Source organism: Phocoena phocoena, chromosome 2 (genome assembly GCF_963924675.1).
Source record: "Phocoena phocoena chromosome 2, mPhoPho1.1, whole genome shotgun sequence".
Classification (NCBI taxonomy): domain Eukaryota; kingdom Metazoa; phylum Chordata; class Mammalia; order Artiodactyla; family Phocoenidae; genus Phocoena; species Phocoena phocoena.
The window spans coordinates 91,433,208-91,453,146 of record NC_089220.1 but is presented as its reverse complement, the minus strand read 5'-3'; the positions used below and the strand labels follow the sequence as shown (position 1 = coordinate 91,453,146).

Genomic DNA, 19,939 nt, shown 5'->3' with positions numbered 1-19,939 from the left:
AATGGGAGTAAAAAAAAGACATATAAGGTCCAAATTTTTGAAAATAGTTTTGACCTCACAGACCATCTGACAGGGTTTCTAGCCCTCAGAGGTCCCTGGACCTTAATATAATATTATTTATTGTATACTTTTTATTTTAGATCTTTTACTTATTATAAAGTCTTAAGATAATGCCTGAAGTACAGTTTTAAAAAAAACATACTCTGCTTTTGATAAATATTTGAAATTCTACCTATTTGTTAAATTGTTATACATGGTTTTACAAGGAGTCCTTAAAGTTTGGAAGCATAGGCAAATATAGTAATTGTATCAAGGACATTGTCAATCAGTTAAAAAATAATTTTCTCAACAGTTAAGAAAATGTTCTGTAGGCAAAGAGACATGTTCTTAGGGGTGCTGCTTAGGTATTTATACAATCACAGATCTTGTGAAGAAAAACAAATAGCATGATATAGTAGAAAGGAAATGTTCATAATAACTTCTAAAGGAATGTAAATTTCTATAGGAGCTTTATCTTTTCCCCATACTTTTAACTTCCTGGAATTTACCTATAAATGTATTTAGTATTTTAGTGAGAAATTCAGCCCCTTATATCAACTCTGCTCTTGTGTGTGTGTACGGCTATATGTATATTGTGTATCTGGATATTTCAAACAAGGAAATAAGGAAAGTTTATTTAATAAATGATCTGTGGTCACCCTGTAACAGATGTACAACCAGATCACCCTCAGAATTCATCAAGTCTTACATTTTTGCCAGAACTGAACTATCAGCCTCACTTGATAGTCACAAATTCATTCTTGACAGCAAGAAAATTTGCCAAGTGTAGGGCTCTAAACTACAATATGTTGGTGCATGCTTGCCTGTGTGCGTGTGTTTATATGTCAGGCACGAGGTCTGAGGAGGTGGTGGGTATACTGATTGGACAGCGGCTGACACCAAGCAGCCTTCCTGCATGTCTTCTTCTTTCTCCCCAAGATAAATAGGAGTTTGTTGGAAATGGCAATTGGTACTTTGTATAAAGTTTCTAATAATAGTAGTGGCCATCAAACATGTATAGATTTCTAATTCCCGCTTTGCCTTTTGCAGTGGATAGTATGGGACATTTAGAACATTTAGAACCCCTACTGTTTGGGGTAAGGTGGGGTGCTTGAAGTCAGTTTAACTACTGTAGTGCAATACAATGTAAATGCACATGAAATCACAGTGGTTACCTGCACATGGGATCTTTCTGAAATTTTATACGTTCCTTTACCTCTCTCCTGCAATTGCTCTCCTGCAGGTAGAAACAGCTGTGCAAAATGCTCGTCATCGGTGGCTGGAAGAACTGCCGGAGCTTGCAGAGTATAAAGCACTTCTAAGGGCAGAACAGAAAAAGTGGGAGGAGCTACAAGAGGAGTCTGTGACCAAACGGGTAAGAGCTCTCCTGGAAAGAAGCTTCAGGAGGGCCTCATCTCAGTCCCGGGAACTCCTACCTGCTCACAGCACTGTGGGAAGATTAAATGCGATAATGCATACTAAGCATCGGGCCTGATTAGTGGGATCTGTTCTCATCATCATCAAGTTGTGGAGGGGGAGAGAATGTGTTTCAGGGTTGTGAAACTCTCATAATCTGGAGCATAACCTTACCCACGGAATGAAATCCCTATTTATCTTGTGGTATCTTTAGGAGAAACTGAGAGAGCAATTAGCTATACAGTATCCTTTCACATGCATGACTACTGTTTTCTGTACTGTGTCAGTAGTCTTATAATATACTCCCCTTGATAAATAACAAGCTCTCTTTTCCAGAGATGTCATGTCCCTTGACTGGAAACATCAGATATTTTAACCATTTGTATCCTCACAACTTAATTTATTAGTGTAAACCAGTTCTAATCAAAATGCCAATAAACTGAACATAGTTTTGAAGTTTGGCACAATAATTCTAAAATTTATTTGGAAAACTGAAAGGACTAGAAATTTTTCTAAATGTTCTGGAAAAGAAATAGTAGTCCAGCCCTAACACTTAATAGAATATGTTGGAAAGCAGCAATTCAGACAGTGTTGAGTCACAAAAATAGAATTCTTTTTCATTCAGTACTATACAGACTTGAGATAGACCCAACTATGACTAAAAGCTTAATAAATTGTTTCAAAACAAGGAAATGAGGAATTTTCCATAATAAATCATCTTATGATAGCATTTTAGAAAAATTGTTTTCCCACCCCCTACACCACAACAAACTCTAGGTTGATTCAGAAGACAAATATTTTTATTTTTTTATTTTTTTCATTTTTTTTATTTTTTGACAAATATTTTTAAATGAGAGTATAGAAAAATTAAAAGAAATGGAATATTTCAGATTTGCATCATAATAACTCATTTGTGAGGCAACAGGCAAGGCACAGTAGCCAAGATAGGTAAATGGGATAAAATATGTACAAACATTTAAAACATTTGTTTTTGTAATAAAAAACAAGTGAAGGGGATAATAAAAATAAAGAAAGTAAATGAATCAAACAGAAACGTTAATACTAATATATGATTAAAAAGAACAATACAAATTTATAAGAGAATCTGGGTGAGTACACCAAAGATATGAACAGATAGTCTTCATGAGAGTCCAAATAGCAAACTTAAGGTGATATGTTATGCCATATGTTTATATCTTCTCTTCTTAATTGTAATGCACAAAATAGATTGCAGTATCAAGCATACGCTACTCTTCTGTTGTCACAACCATTTTAGAAAATAATGTGCGTAACAGACATTGTAAATGAGTCATACGTTGCATTCATAATCTTATTCCACAAGTTACTTAAGGAAATAAATTCAGCATAAGTAAAAAATCTGATACTTTTCTCAACTTATGTGGTAGTTCATGGGTAGTTCATGTAATGGTTCATTACAATATTCTCTGTACATTTAGTACGTTGAAATATTTCAAAAGGAAATTTAAGAGGGAGAGAAAGAGGAAATAATATGATGGCATGCATATGTGTCTTAGAGCTCAGAAGTTAAGAATAATAAAGTTGATTTTTCCTTAACACAGAAGGTCTGAATATATGTGAATGCAGAAATACAGAAACGAGAGGACGGTGTGTTGCTTCTCAAACTTTAGCAGGCATGAGAATCACCTGGAGGGTTTGTTCGAGCACATTCCTGGGCTTTGCTCCTGGAGATGCTAATTTGTTGGGTCTGGAGTAAGTCCTGAGAATGAGACTTTGTAACTGACTCCTGGGTGATGTGGTAACTGCTGGTCTTTGGACCACACTTGGGTGTGAGTAGCAGTGTTCTAGATAATTATTCAGCCACAAAACTTAGTGTTTTGTGCAAATGCTTCCTTCAAGCCAAATGAGATGAGCAAGAGCCAGTTTCAAAGCATTTGCTGGAGAGTTCTTATAAGATTAGAGTGATCCATCAAGATCTGTGGAAACTTAAAGCCAGTTTCCAGAGTCCAGAAGTCGGCAAGTTGGTTCAGTGGTTCCCAAAATTGCTGCACATTGGAAAAATGTGAGGATCTTTTAAAAAATACTTTTGCCTGGCTCCCACCCCAAGGCTTTATGTTTCAATTGGTACAGGGTGTGACCTGGGCTTAGGGATTTTTGTTTTGTTTTGTTTTGTTTTGTTTGCGGTACGCGGGCCTCTCACTGTTGTGGCCTCTCCTGTTGCGGGGCACAGGCTCCGGACACACAGGCTCAGCGGCCATGGCTCACGGGCCCAGCCGCTCCGCGGCATGTGAGATCCTCCCGGACCGGGGCACGAACCCGTGTCCCCTGCATCGGCAGGTGGACTCTCAACCACTGCACCACCAGGGAAGCCCTGGGCCTAGGGATTTTAAAAGCTCCTTAGGTGATTCTAATGTGTAGCAACATCAGGAAACACTAAATAAATTAATGCTGTTAAATTCTCCTTGTAAAATTTTATGTGAGAGGTTGTACACTTTTGGTGAGCTTTGGGCGGGTCATGCAAATTCCCTGGGATCTGACACCTCCACCCAGGTTACCTGTTAATAATTTCCAGGCATCCATTGTGACACGACCTGATTTCCTTTTTGGGAAAGGAAACATGTTTCAAACATGTTTCACATCATTACTGAATTATTCTGCTGGTAGCAAAAGAGTTTTCTGTGAATTCCTTTGTAAAGCTCATCTTAGATAGTGGGTTCCTTTAGTAAACTTAAAGTATGTTTCAAATTTTTTGACTTATATCCAACTATTCAGGAACACATTTTATTGAATAAAGGTATGTAACATGTGTCTAGGTATCCATATAGTTGAAGATGTCCGCTATAGTTATATAATAGCTGAGAATTAAGGACGCAGACCCCCTGTCTCAATAGCCAGAGCGTATATATGGTAGTTTTTTGACATATATATATATATATATTTTTTTCTATGTCATAATATTGACCTTTAGTCCAGTAATCCTCCACTGTAACAGCTCCTTTACTTTACAGTGAAAATTGACTTGTATATTTTTTGCCTCTGAGTCCTTTTGGGATTTTTTTTTTTTAATTCAAACAGAAGGTCACAAAAATTATAATCAACCTCATCAGTTCACTCAGTCCCATGTAGTTAATTTTTTTCATCTTGATCTTCTGTTAGCACTCTTATGAATTCATCAGTTTTCCATTAGAATTCTGAAAATGCTTATTCATTCAGTTCAGTATAGTCAGTATATATGGTACTGATTCATAACAGTCACCATTGTCTAGGCCAAGCCTTTGGAGATGGCCAGTTCTTCTTATACATTTGTATCCTTGTGACTTCTTTGAATTCAATCCAGGGAATATTAGAAGTAAAAGGGACTTGAGATCATCATCCAATCTGCTCGTTATATAGAGGACACTAAGTGCAAAAGAGATTAAGAATTTTTCTAAGCCCATGCAGCCAACAGTAACAGTAACTATATAACATATTTTGAGTCTTATTGTTTGCCAGGCTCTAAGTGCTTCATTTTATTTTTTATTTTATTTATTTATTTATTTTTTTGCGGTACACGGGCCTCTCACATGTGGCCTCTCCCGTTGCGGAGCATAGGCTGCGGACGCGCAGGCTCAGCGGCCATGGCTCACAGGCCCAGCCGCTCTGCGGCATGTGGGATCTTCCCGGACCGGGGCACGAACCCGTGTCCCCTGCATCGGCAGGCCGACTCTCAACGACTGCGCCACCAGGGAAGCCCTTATTTTATTTTTAAAAAAATATTTATTTACTTATTTATTTGGCTGCGTCGGGTCTTCGTTGCGGTGCGCGAGCTCTCTAGTTGTGGTGTGCGGGCTCTAGAGCACACAGGCTCAGTAGTTGAAGCGCGCAGGCTTAGTTTCCCCCGCGGCATGTGAGATCTTAGTTCCCTGACCAGGGATTGAACCTTCGTCCCCTGCATTGTAAGGCAGATTGTTAACTGCTGGACCACCAGGGAAGTCCCCTAAGTGCTTTAAATAGGTTATTTCCTTTTGTCATTTAATCCAAAAAAAAGGAAAAAAAAAACTATTAGGTGAGCATTGTAATTATCTCCATTTTATAGATGAGGAAACTGAGGCTCAAAGAAATTGAGGAATGGGAAGTTAATTCCAGCAGTTTGTCTCCAGAGCCTGTTCTGTTAAGCACTGTGCTAGGCTGCCTCTGCAATCCAAGTCAGGATGTGAGCTACAGCTCAGGCTTTTTGATTCCCTATTACTTTTTGGTTAGGTACTACTGGTGTCTGTGATCTGCTAGTCTTGCTATTCTGTTATAAACAAAAATTGGATTAATGAAAAAATGACTTTTTCTGTTTGATATTGTCATTTAATGAACTGTTTTAACCACTAAAATTACATTAAAATACAGTATGTTTGTCAGCAAGTTATTGTGCAGGTTATGTGTTACATTCCTAAAAATATTAGTAAGATTTCCTCAGAGGCTGCTTTTGCTTCATATAAAAGATAATTCATTTGTTGGGGGCTTAGATTTGAGACAGCATCTGTATTAAAAAAACAAATATGAATTTTTTTCTAAAATTAGTTTTAGATAATTATGTAATTATATATTTTTGGTCAGTTTAAATTTCTAGTTATTCATATAGAAATGGATGTTTTATTTTAAATAACGTAAGACAAAGTATTAGGTGATTTAAAATGAGGCAAAAGATCCTTAAGTTTAGTGTATTTTAGGACCAGCCAATGTCTTATCTAAATTTACTTTTTCCCTTTAATTTTGATTTTAAATCTCTTATTAATAAGTTCAAAGATTAACCCAAATGGTTACTTTAATTTTTTTTTATCAATGAGGAGAATCATAAAGAGTTTTCATTGTACATTATTATGTCCTTTAGATATTGTTTGCTATTTCTGAAGCTAAAGAGAAATGGAAAAGCGAGATTGCAAATCTGGAGAAAAATGTCATACCTGGAAAGCAATTGGAAGAGAAGATTCATTCTCTGCAGAGAGAGCTTGAGTTAAAGAATGAGGAAGTCCCCATGGTTGTCAGGGCTGAGCTGGCAAAGGCCCAGAGTGAATGGAACAAAGAAAAGCGAGAAGAAATCCACAGAATTCAAGAACAAAATGAGCAAGATTACCGGCAGTTTTTAGATGATCATCGAAATAAAATCAGTGAGGTGCTTGCAGCAGCTAAAGAAGACTTTATGAAACAAAAAACTGAACTACTCCTTCAGAAGGAGATGGAATTACAAACGTGTTTAGACCAGAGTCGCAGAGAATGGACTGTGCAGGAAGCTAGGCGGATCCAACTGGAAATCCATCAGTATGAGGAAGACATCCTAACTGTCCTTGAGTTTCTCTTAAAGGACACCCAGAAGGAGCAAGCCAGTGGTTCAGAGAACAAGTACCTTTTGGAACTCATGTCGACTTGTTCTTCGAAATGGGTGTCTGTGCAATATTTTGAAAAACTAAAGACCTGCATACAGAAAGCATTTCAAGATATACTTTCCCTACTTATGGAAGCTGTCAACTCAGACTGGGGAAAGGTATGTTCCTAATAAGTGAAAAAAGCTGTGATTAAATGTGAAAGATGATTGTAGAAGCTGCATTTGGTACTTTTTCCTTTCTTCATTCTCCAGTTTAATAGGTGTAAGACTTGTGTTTTTACTAGTGGTTTAAAAAACTTTTAGCAAATTCAAAGGATTGCAATTTTTTTTGCCCCCTCCCCCAAAATTTGCTTCTTCATAGTGCCACAAATATGAGCAGAGCTTTTAGCGACTAGACATCTTTTTCCTAAAAAAATATATGTATACTGTTCTTTGTAAGGGCCTGAGATTTCAGAAACTGAATAACTTTCATTCCTATTTTTGTTTTCTGGGCATGACTACTTCAAGAAATATGCATCGTATTAAACTAGGGTTTCTTAAGATCTTCTAAAGAGTTTGGAAGCCTATTTCTTGCCCTCAAGGAATTTATATCTCATGTAGGCAAAAAATGCCAACTGGGTACAAGGAATATTGATATAGAAACAAGCAAGTAGAGGTACGGCTCACTCACACAAAAAGCCCAGTTTTGTTAGTGTACTATATATGTGCATGTAGAATGAATTAGTTGTATTCTTTTTGTTGTGTAAGTATTCTCTGACTTTTAGTTTGTGTGGAAGATCTGTTAAAACCAAAGTCTTGCTGCCTTATGATTAAAGACATTAGATATGCATGAAAAATCCGGAATGATATTCTAGGCATTGCGACCAGCCAATTTCAACATTTGGAATTCGAGGTAGAAAAAAAAATGCCAATATTATAAGGTTTGTCTGATAGAAGAGTTGAGACATAAGAACTACAGTTCATTAAAATATTGTGATTAAAGATTTTCAAGGCCCGGATTGAGCATTTGGTATTAATACCTACTGGAAAGAGTTATAAGCTACAAAAAAATCTGAGTTCCAGCTTCATACTTAGCGATAAATAGCTTATTTACCTTGGGTAGACATAGTTGCTCATCTGAAAAATAAAATACAAATCCCTGGTCTAATTCCTTGGATTTTGGTAGGATACAAATGACACAGTTTGATCTTTCTGCATCTTGCATTTGAAACACTACAGAATTTTAGAGCCAAAGGAACCTGAAAGATCAATCTATCCCATCCCAATTCAACCCAATTGATATTTTTATTCTTGATTTCACAAAGATGTTACTCTTAATAGTTGATTTTAATGTAAAATTAACTCAGCAAGACCACTTCCCATGAATACTGCATGACTGAGAATTTTTGGAAAAAGTAGATAATTAAGAAGAATTATTTATAGCAGACTTTAAGGGTAAGAAGTGATGGGAAAATCATGTTATATGCTTTCAAGTTTGCTTTCCTGAAGCAAAAGGAAACTTTGCTATGAAAGTCAAGAAACTACAACACCTTTCTCCTGCTGTTAATATATATAATCAACCCTGGGGTCTTTTTATAGGGCTTAATATTGTGCAAGCAGTGTAAGATCCTCTGTAAGACTTTATGTGTCTCACACGTATATGGAGACAGAATCACATAATTTGGCTAAGAGTTTAGACTTTTGCAGCTTTCACTGAGTGGGATCAGATTCTGTTCCTGAGAAAAAGGTGCCTCTGAAATGCCTAATCTGGCATTTGTCACAGAAGAATAATACTCAACCTTCTGCTGTCTTAGTGCTAACTCAGCTCAGGACCTTGAGATAAAGCAATAATTATAAAGCAGTGATTATAAATTTGCAATATAGGTGCCATAAATGTGAAGAACTATGATTTTTAATTGATTAAATTTGTGGTTTTTAGAACTGTTCACGAAAATTAAAACTGGAAAAAACGATCGGTATATATAAAACAAGTCCTCATTAAAATAACTTAGGTGATCAAGATTTAATTTATTTTTAATCAATTTTTTTCAGCTTTACTGAGCTATAATTGACAAATAAAATAGTAAGATATTTACAGTGTCATCATGATGATTTGATATACATATAATTGTGAAAGGCTCCCCACCATCTAAATTAACACATCCATCACTGCACATATTTACCTTATTTTTTGTTGGTGAGAACATTTAAGTTTAGATGATCCAGATTTTAAATGGCAAGAATGCAATGAATTAAAAATATGGTTTCCAATAAAATGAATGCCTTATCAAATATATAATTTATATTCATATACTAAGTATATTAATACAGCAGTTCATAATAGATAAAAGAAAACAGAAATATCAACTGGAATAACATTTTTAAACAAATTTAAGGATGTGTGTTTTGTGTTTTCTTACCACCCATGTCAAGTTAAAACTAAGACAAAAGGTTGCTGCTCCTGCCTTTTTTGCCATCTTGGCTTTCTCCAGTTTTGAGTAGAAACTGGAAATATTGGCTCCCTTTGGGATCAGTTTTTATTATTCCTTTTGGCCTCAACCTCATACCCTCTTGACTGACTGGAGTTTGCATTGTCTCTGTACCTACTGACCTCTGCCTCTGTTGGGCGGCATGGGTAGGTGTCCTGACAATGAAATGAGTTTCTCAAAATCAAAATCAAGGCTTCTAGAATTAAGCATATATAATGTATTTTAAGTAATTAAACAAGACAGCTTTCTCAAGATTACCTGTTCTGTTTGAGATTTAGTAGTTGTCCAAAATCTGAAAATATATTGCCTTAAAAGAATGTCCCACCATCAATGAATTTAGTAGCTGTGCTGCCAAAACAGAAACTAGAATGCAGAAAGTGTTCAATAAATATTAGTGAGGAAATGGTCTTGTGCAAGATGTTTCACTCAGATGAGCCTCAGTTTCTCTCCTCCACATTGGCATTCGACTGTCTTTCCTTGTGAACAAATGACAATATGTATTAAAGTATTTAGAAACATAACATACTATATGTTTCAAAAATTGTTTTTACTGTTGTTACTTTCAATTCATGGGAGGCAAAAGGTTGGTACTATAGTTTCTAATGAATTTTCTCCCTGCTGAAGTGAAAATGTTCTGGATTTTCAAAAACAATTCTGATTTCACATAGCCTGTCCTGTGGTTTGATCACAGAAACCATTAAAATATCTTAGAAGTGGAAACTATATCTCCTGTCTGTCCCGTAGCTGGCCCACCAGTCCTCTGTTGGATGATGTTCTAATTGGGAAAATATGGTTATAGGAGTCTAGCTCATAGTAATGACAGTATTCACAGAAAACCCTAAGAAAAATATTGGTGATAGTTTAGGCAAGATTTTTTTCAGGCTGTGTTTTCTTTTTATATTTTTAATATTAGTATTTTGAGTAGAGAAAGATTTTTAATAAGCATTAACTATGAAGATAATCTGTTTCAGAGAAATATGACCAAGATCTCTAAGGATCCTGCCACAAGGATCACCGGCAGAGGAGACCCTAGGGTCCTGGCGCTCCTTCCTGCACTTACATCTGGACACCACGCTCAGCCCTTGGCCATGCAAGAAGCAGAAGCAGAAGCTGGTAATGGGATTTTGTTCCTACTATTCTTTGCATTATCCATAATCCCAGTTCCAGAGGGTTGTTTTGAGGATAAAAGGAAATCAAAGACGTGCACAGTTTTCATGAATGAACAAATGTGTGATTTTACTCCTAAGTAACGTGTGTCCTCTCCCCAGGTTTCATTTTGTATTAGAAGACAGGGTTGCTTTAGGCCCTCTTACTTCCTATCATTTCATGGTCTTCCCTCCATTCATAAGTGACTCTTATTATGAGGAGAATAATGAGAATTTTAGTAGCGAAGTCATGTTTTTATTTCCTGGCTTTGATGAGAAAGGGTTACACATAAGAGAATTGCCAAATCACTGAGACCTTTCCATTCAATTTATTGAAGCTTATTTCAACTATTTTTAATAGAAATCTTTCTGAAGTGTATTAAGTGTTTTCTGATGTATTTGTGGGCTTCTTAAGGTTGAGGGGCAGTGTTTTTATCTCTTCCTCTCCACCAGCTGTCAAAGTGAATGGCACATAGTTTGTGTTCCTTGAATATTTGATGAATTAATAATTTAACTTTTACTTTGTGACTTAGAGTTGTCAGTTCAGAAAGAATTGCACTGTGCTACAGCCCCTTGAGGTGTTCAGAGCTCGCTGAGGAATATGGGCTTATACTGTCTATTTACTGGGATTTTGAACTAGGAACTGCCATACTCTTTATAAGCTGCAGTCCTTTCAGGACATTGACCCCTTGGAGCCTGCTCCTTCCCTCCATGTACAAACCATAAGTTGTTTTTGTTTCTTGTCTGCTGTCTCCATTGTAACCTGGAAAAGAACTAAGAATTGCCAGAACAAGTCATATGTACAAAGTCAGTAACCTTAGCTTCCACATGTTTCTAATTCAGTAGGCATATTAACAGAGTCTTAGAGAATCTCTGCCTTTCCTAGAAGTCAGTTGGCAGTTATTTTTCTCATTGCCTATCCAGAAACCCTTCTTCCTTATCTCTAGGTTCTAGATAGTTGAGAATATCTTTTTGCCAATTAGTTAAATGCTAATTTACCAATTAGTAGGGTAATACTATCTTAATTTGTATCTTGCTTCCTATGTTTCAATGTCATTTTATGTCTGTTGTTATGTTTGGAATAACCTGAGAATTACTTTCTAATTTGTGAACTGCATAGAAGTGAGTTTTAAATATTATGTGGGAGGTCCAATCAATATGAAAGAAATTAGGTTTGACTTAGGACAAATCAAACTATAAAAGGATTTACTTTTCTTTCTTTAATCTTTTTTCCCTAAAAACAACACATTAACAAATTCATAAGTTGGAAAGGGTTAAGTAATCCAAAACATATAAAGTCTTTCATAATCCTACCACCAGAGAGTACCACTGTTAGTTGTGTGGTTATATTCTCCTAATATCTTATCATTTTTAAAACTAATTTAAATATTAATTATGAAATACTTGATACATGCAAAGAATATATGTAATACACATGTAAGTTATGAACCTAACAACCAGGAACCCACTATTTGACTTAGGAAGTAGAACATCACCAGTACTGTTGAAGACCCCTGTGAGTTTCACCACAATTCCATCCCTGTAACTTCCCCACAATCTGAGGTAATAAGTATTCTGATTTAAAAAAATCATCTTCTTGCTTTTCTTTGTTTTGACCAAATATAGGTATCCTCAGAAAGCTTGTGCTATATTTTGTTTGCCTTTTAACATTATACAAATGGTTTAATACTTGTTTTTGTCTCTGTAATTTGTTTTTTTTCCACTTAATATCAAGCTTGTAAGATTTGTCTTTTTAATGCATATAGCTCTGGTTCATTCATTTTCATTGCTGTATAGTATTCCATTGTGTGAATATACTATAATTTATTCTCTTATCAATGGGCATTTGCCTGCTTTCTAGGTTTACAAAACCATATCTTAAATGAAATATATAAATGCCACGTATGGTGATGCTTCATTAATCCTTTGACGCTCGTAAACTTAAATGGCGCCATTTAAATGAAACTAAAAAGTCAGGAGAGAGCTAAGAGGGCTTCCCTGGTGGCGCAGTGGTTGAGAGTCCGCCTGCCGATGCAGGGGACACGGGTTCGTGCCCCGGTCCGGGAAGATCCCACATGCCGCGGAGCGGCTGGGCCCGTGAGCCATGGCCGCTGAGCCTGCGCGTCCAGAGCCTGTGCTCCGCAATGTGAGAGGGACCACAGAGGCCCACGTACCGTAAAAAAAAAACCAAAAAAAACCAGAAGAGAGCTAAGAATAATTTTTCTGGACTAATGTTTTTACATCAACATTTTGGATATTGGCCTCTGAGCCTGTGCCAGTTTGTATTCCTACTTTATTATATCAATTATATTAATAGTAATAATCTATTTCTGTATCATTTTTGAATATTACTTAAATTTTATAAACTCTATGTGTTACTAATAGCAATAGCTATTCCTTATTGTATAGTTGCTCCATGCCAGGCACTGTGCCAAACAAATTTTATGCATTTATACCTCCTGACAGTTTTGAATCTTTTTTTCATTTGGAGATAATTTCAAGCTTACAAAAAAGTTGCAAAAATAAAAATAGTTGCAAAGAACACTCATATTCCCTTTACCTAGATACACCTATTGATAACATTTTATTCCATTTGTGCTCCTCTGTGTGTGTGTCTCTGAACATTTCATTTTTTCCTGAACCACTTGAGGATAAGTTATATACATTATTCCTTTTTACCCCAAAATACTTCAGTGTATATTTTCCCAAAACAAGGATTTTTCTTGTATACCTTAGTACAGTAAATTTAACATTAGATGAAAATGTGTTATACAATTATATCAGTCTACTGTTCGTATTCTAATTTTGTCAATTGACCCAATAACGTCTTTACAGCATTATTTTCCCACAGTACAGCAATCTGTCTCGGGTCAGGTGTTATGTTTATTTATTAACATCTTTATTGGAGTATAATTGCTTTACAATGGTGTGTTAGTTTCTGCTTTATAAAAGTGAATCAGCTGTACATATACAAGTGTTATGTTTAGATGTCATGTCTCTTTAACCTCCTTTAATCTAGGATATTCTTCTCTTTGCTTTTTATGGCATTGATGTTTTCGAGAGACATTCTTCGCTCTCCCCAACACCCATCAACCCCTGGCTTTTAATAGCACCTTTTCCTTGTTTTGGGTTTATCTGATATTTCTTCATGATTTTGATTCGAGTTGTTTTCTTAGCTGGAACACTGCGTAGGTGACATGCTATCATATCTGGAGGTACTCAATGTCTGTTTGTCTTTTATTGGTGAGGTTCATTTGAGCACCTGGTCAAGGTGTTGTCCAGTTTCTTCACTGTATTAATTACTGTGTTTTTACCCCATCACAAGTAATAAGCAATCTGTGGGGAGACACTTTCAAGACCATAAAAGTGTCCTTCTCCTCATTAAAACTTTCCGTTATGTTTAGCAGTCACTGCTGAATCTTATCTGATCCAGTCTTTACTCTGGCAGTTGCAAAAAGTTTTAATTTTTTCACCTCCAGACCTCCTTCTACTTTTACCATTTGGCACTTGGAATGTTGTTATCACTGAGAATCCTCCTCTCTAGTTTGCCTGTGTAGTTACTACCGGTTTGTTTATTTTTCTATTTATCTGTCCGTCTACCTATCTACCAACTTACCTGCCTATCCATCTATCCATCCATTTATCCCATTATCGTAGGATTATTGGTGTGACTCAAATTCCTATCTTTTCAATATTTTATAATTCATTACTATACTTAATTAGTGTTCAAATTGTCCCAGGTTCAGCTAATGGAGCCCCTTCAAACTGGCTCCTATGTCCTTGTGACATGCCTGTGTTTTTGAGTAATTTCTTAATTTCTGGCATAGCAAAATATTCTAGTCTCATCTTGTATATACCCTAAGCACTGGAGTCAGCCGTTTCTTGAAGATCCCTGGTTCCTTTTAGTGGGGAATTGTATTCAATACTACGATCTGAGCATTGGGTTTCATGGCAATTTTTAAAACAGATGGTATTATTCAATTTTACATATTAGAGAACTAAGTCTCAAGAGAGGTTAAGTAATATAACAGCTGGTAAATAGTGGAAACAAGATTTAAATTCAGGTCTCTCTCTTAAGCATCATGCTCTTTTCAGTTACGCTGTAGCCTTTAGTCATGTCATCTGGTTTCCTTTCCTTCCTTCCTTCCTTCCTTCCTTTCTTCCTGCCGCCTTCCTTCCTTCCTTTTTTTAGTCTAAATTGATACAAAAGTTTGCTATCATTTAATTTTTGCAGATAAGAAAAAGATCCTTGAAATTAAAGATTCATGCGGTGGACACTGCTTCCAAGAACTTGAAAAGGCAAAGCAGGAATGTCAAGATCTGAAAAGAAAACTGGAGAAATGCTATAGGCATTTTCAGCATTTAGAAAGGAAGCACAAAGCTGTAGTGGAAAAAATCGGAGGTTAGCATTTAAAGTAGCACTGCTACCAGGATAAATCTCTTTGATCCTTTTGAAATGTTCAAATGTGACATTGTAATTAATGTAGGCGCTGATTCTCTTTGGGGTTAATTATAAACTAATTTGGACCTTATTTTTACTAACCAAATTATTATTATTGAACTCAAGAGGAAAATTGGAGCTCTGATTAAAAGGTCACATTCCTTCTTTTTTTGATTGAATAGCTTCTGAGTGCTCAATATGTGTCAAGCAGCATTGTAGGCCCTGGGGATACAGCATTGAAGACGTCAGACAAAATTCCACTTTTGATGCAGTTGCACAGGACTCTGTTCTCTGCCTTCAGGAAGCTTACCATTAAGTGAGGAGAACTGAAAATAGATTAATAAATAATTTCAGCTCTGAGTATCTGGCCGTATGTTCGTGTAAACCTGGAAGGAAGGATGTTAATTAACTTTTCCTCCTATTAAAGTTAAGGAAGACTTGACTTAGCCTTGAAAGATGAAGGTGTTTGCCAAAGAGAACAGCATTCTAGGCAGCGGGAGAAGACATGACCCAAGGCATATGGGTCTGATCTGGCCTCCTTTCCGCCCGTTCTTCACAGCAGTGTCAGGAAATTATCTAAGAGGGATATCTTCTGCCATTTCCTATTGCCCTTTTGAAGAAGGGAGGCTATTGGGCTCATGAGGCTGCTCCCTCTTACCTTTCACTGTTGCCTTGTATCCTTTATATGTGTGCTTTATATTCTTTACATTTGTGCTTTATATTCTTTACATTTGAAATATTTCAGACGCTTCAGCTGGTCGGGGATTTTCTTCTACTGCTGGAGCTTGAATACAATATTATCATTCTGTCCTACACTTTCCCCTCTCATTCTCGTTTTGGTCTAACTCTTCCTCATCCTTTAGGATTCAACTGAGAAGACACCTTATCTGCAGAGCCTTGATTTTCCCAGTCTGGGTTAGACGGGCCGCTCCTATGAGGCCCCAGAGCACTTGGCTCTTCCTCAATTAACATTCTGCATTTCACTTTTTGGTTACTTGCCCACTATCTTTTTTAACCTATAAATTTCTTGAGAATAAGGAATTATCTTTGTTCTTCCTTATAGTCATGGTGCCCATTACACACCAGACAGTAATAAATGTTTGAATGAATGAAGGACTGAATGCAAGGGTCTCAGATAATGTGTCATCCAGGAAAGACCAGACAGATAGGTTCACTTTCTTTTTCTGCATTCACCTCTGTCACTTTCCTGGACACCAGTTATCTCTGCTTACGGTCTCGCCCCTCCAATCCATTCTCCATCAGGCAGCTAGAGCGACTTTTTTTTTTTTTGTCTTCTGGTGTCTGATTTATTCTGAGTGCACAATTAGTGTTGCTTTATTTCAGTTTCTGGCTATTTGGCACGCAGTTTAGATACAGGCTCTGTTAATGACATACTTCCTGAATCAACCTTTTTGAGATATTATTATTACAATTATTAGGATATTTTCTATTCAAAAAACAAAACTGAAGACAACAGTTTAAAATCCCCAAAGACATTCTAGATGCATAAGTAATACATAAAGACTCTACCAGTTGGAGAATTTCTGAAGGAATAGAGCGACCTTTTAAAAAAGTAAATTGGATCGTCACACTGTCTTGTTTCAAGGCTTCAGTGACTTGTCTGGCTCTCGGTATGAAATACAAACACTTTAACATAGAGTTTAAGAAGCCCTTCATGATCCCACATCTGCCAGCCCCTCAACCTTGTTCCCCAACTGCCCCTGCCCAGCCCTCTTATTCTCTAATAGAGCTGTGGTAGGGGTTTCATTGTCTCTTTTCTCCGAGTCTCTTTGCATCTCTTCCTTTACCCCACCGTCTGTCTTCCCATCGGGTCACATTGCCTGGCTAACCCTACTCATCAAAGCCCTGGCTCATGCCTTCCTCAGAGAGGCTTTCCTAACTACCCCAGACTTGGTCAGTTTCTTCCGCTAGACATTCTCCACAGCTCCTGTGAGTTTTATAACATTCATGAGCTTGCCATTATTTATTGTCTCTATTCTCCTTTGGAGTGTGATGGTCCTAGCACTTAGCACAGGACCTGGCATCATGGCACACTCGGTAAATCTTGTTGCCCAAGAGCAGCCACCTACTCCCACCTACTGCTTGCTAAGTCTGCTAGACATAGATGATAATTACTTTAAGGAAAGAAAGGGTTTTAGGAATTTTGAGTTAAAAAACAACAGAGTTCCCCTTGGTGATTGCTTAGGTCTTTAATAGAGGCCAGAGAATAAATTTGTCCAACTGTGGATGTAGATACAGTGTGGCTCTTGTAAATTTGATGAAAATCTGTTTTACATAATGAAATGACAAGGGCAGTTGGATGTGATTATTCTTTATAAATAATAATATTTAGCACCATACATTGTGATCATACAGTAGTTATTCTACATAGTGCTTTTTGAGGCTGATAACTTCTATAATTCGTGGACTTAGAAATAATCCAACAAAGTTGATAGTTAGCTCAAAACAGCAGGCTGATAAAAGGAGTCAGGGTCAGAATTTAAGTCATTTGATAGTTTGATTTCAGTGTTTGTCTTAATGGAAATCTATTAGTTGATAATATTTTTGTTATTGTGGTTGTTTTTTGTTTCTTAAATCCCATTTTCCACTGTCATGGGAGCATTTATTGAAAAGTGATGGAGTAAGAGTGAGTGGTTTAGAAATATACAAGCTATATCCATCACTGGGGGAACAGATTGATTCATTCCCCAACTTATAGGGTGTGTTGAAAGGGTGGCGTAGCAGGAAATATGGGGTGCCATGTTCATAGGTATTAAATGTTGATATTGCCAGGCCTTGTATAAGGCGCCGTTCACTTACTATATTATTTCCATTATAATCTTCAAGGTAGGTGATACTATCCCCACTTTACATATGAAAAAACTCAGGTTCAGAAAGATTAAGTAATCTGCCTAAGCTCATCCAGCTGGTTAGAAGAAAAGCTAGGATTTAAACCCGTGTCTCTCTGACTCTGAAATTCATGCTTTGTTCTCTCTACCACATGGACTCCGTCAGTCTCCTCATCTTCTTTTTAAAAGTTCAAAGAATTGAACATCTTACATTATTTCTGAAAATGGCACCTACTTAAGCTTAATATTTTTTTAATTTTGTATTGAGGTACTTGTTCAATGATCATTTATATGAGCATAGACTGTATACCAGGGTCCATGAGGGACATGGAATTAGGAAACCTACTGTGTTTCTAAATAAAGCCTTTAGTCTAACTGGAAAACAAAACACATGCATATAAAACAATTGGAAATTTATTCCAGGACAGTGTGTAACCCAGAACAAGATGAAAATGGAATATAGATTTAAAGTGCTGAGAAAATAGAACAGGGAGTGGTCAGATTAGGGTTTATCAGGGAATGAATGACACAGGGAGCAAATGGAAATTTTTCAGTCTCCTTTATAGAAATTTGTGCTGGTAATTTAAGGGAAAGACTGAGAGAAAAAGAGATTAATTGACCAATAAACTTTCTTTTTTAGAAGAGAATAGTAAAGTTGTTGAAGAATTATTAGAAGAAAACAATGACATGAAGAATAAATTGGAAGAACTGAGAACACTTTGTAAAACACCACCACCAAGGTAGGCTTTTACTATTACAAAGAAATCGTTTATTTCTGAGTATCTTTGCTTTTTTTTAAACATATCAGTCGTATCAATAATATCATACCACGAATATCAGTTACTTTTATTGTTACATAGCAAAAAGTATAAAAAAGAAGAAAATCTTCTAAAACTCTGTCCCCAGAAGATATCCTTTATTTAGTATATGTGCTGCCGAAGCGAGCACTTTACCCTTTACTTAAGCCCTTTTATACACACACAACATGTACACGTTTTAAAAATTGAGATTATCATATAAGCTATTTTGTAACCTTTTGTTAATATTATAAGATAAACACTTCCTCCGTGTCATTGGATATACTCCTGTAATGTGCTTTTCAATAGCTGCATAGATTTTCATCATGGGGATTTATCATGATTTATTTAAGTAACTGTAACACAAGTTGTTGGCATTTTTCTCCTAACTAATTATAATAAAGATCCTCGTATGTGAATTTTTTAGCACATCTTAGCTTATTTTATTGGAATATATATATATATATTTTTTTTCAAGTTACATTTTTCACTTAAAATCTCTGTTTTTGCAATCTTTGGTTTGTTTTTAGGTCACTGTCAGAAGGGGCCATTGAACATTCTTGCCTGCCATGCAATGCGGTGGCCTTGGAAGAACTTCGTGGGCAGTACATTAAAGCTGTAAAAAAAATTAAGCGTAAGTCCCTAAAGAGATTCCCAAGATTTTAAGGTGGTTTGGGTCTTTTTTGTAACTAGCAGTAGTAATTTTGGGGAATTTTCTGAACTACCTTGTTCTTACCTGCTTTTAGAAGAGATCACTGATAGCTTTTCTAAGTTATGTAGATGATTTTACCCAAGTAAATTTGGAGTTTGCCCCCCAAATTTTGGAAGTGGCACAAGGATAGAGCTATTTTTATATTGTTAATTATCCTGGGGTTTTTTTTTGGACACTGATATATATATTTTTAAAGTATAATTGACATATACCACTATATTCGTTTCAGGTGTATAACATAATGGTTTGATATTTGTATGTGATCACCACAATGTCTAGTTTCCCCATCACCATACAAAGTTACAAAATATACAACACAGTAATAGTTCCCCCTTATCTGAGGATTTGCTTTTGTGGTTTCGGTTATCTGTGGTCAACTGGAGTCAGAAAACATTAAGTGGAAAATTCCAGAAATAAATAGTTAATAAGTGTTAAACTGTGGGCCATTCTGAGCAGCATGATGAAATCTCATGCCATCCTGCTACATCTGCCTCCAGATATGAATCATCTCTTTGCCCAGCATATCCTGCCTGTTAGTCAGTTAGTAGCCACCTTGATTACCAGATCCACTGTATCACAGTGCTTGTGTTCGTCACCCTTCTTTTACTTAATAAAGCCCTCAAAGTACAAGAGTAGTGATGCTGACAGTTCATCTATGCCAAAAAGAAGCCGTAAAGTGCTTCCTTTAAGTGAAAAGGTGAAAGTTCTTGACTTAATAAGGAAAGAAAAAAAGAATCATA

At 36.4% G+C, this 19,939-nt stretch overlaps 1 protein-coding gene across 2 annotated transcripts in view; it reads left to right on the top strand.

Annotated features, from left to right (window-relative positions):
- The window catches only part of CEP152 (centrosomal protein 152), a 98,165-nt gene that overhangs the window by 69,341 nt on the left and 8,885 nt on the right, over positions 1 to 19,939 (top strand). The window contains exons 19-24 of one of the 2 annotated variants that reach the window (XM_065872018.1): positions 1,283 to 1,414; positions 6,296 to 6,946; positions 10,227 to 10,368; positions 14,635 to 14,802; positions 18,331 to 18,430; positions 19,018 to 19,121. In XM_065872018.1, coding sequence (XP_065728090.1) covers positions 1,283 to 1,414; positions 6,296 to 6,946; positions 10,227 to 10,368; positions 14,635 to 14,802; positions 18,331 to 18,430; positions 19,018 to 19,121 — 1,297 coding nt within the window. The remainder of the gene's footprint in view (positions 1 to 1,282; positions 1,415 to 6,295; positions 6,947 to 10,226; positions 10,369 to 14,634; positions 14,803 to 18,330; positions 18,431 to 19,017; positions 19,122 to 19,939) is intronic. The other variant, XM_065872020.1, reaches the window with a different exon arrangement.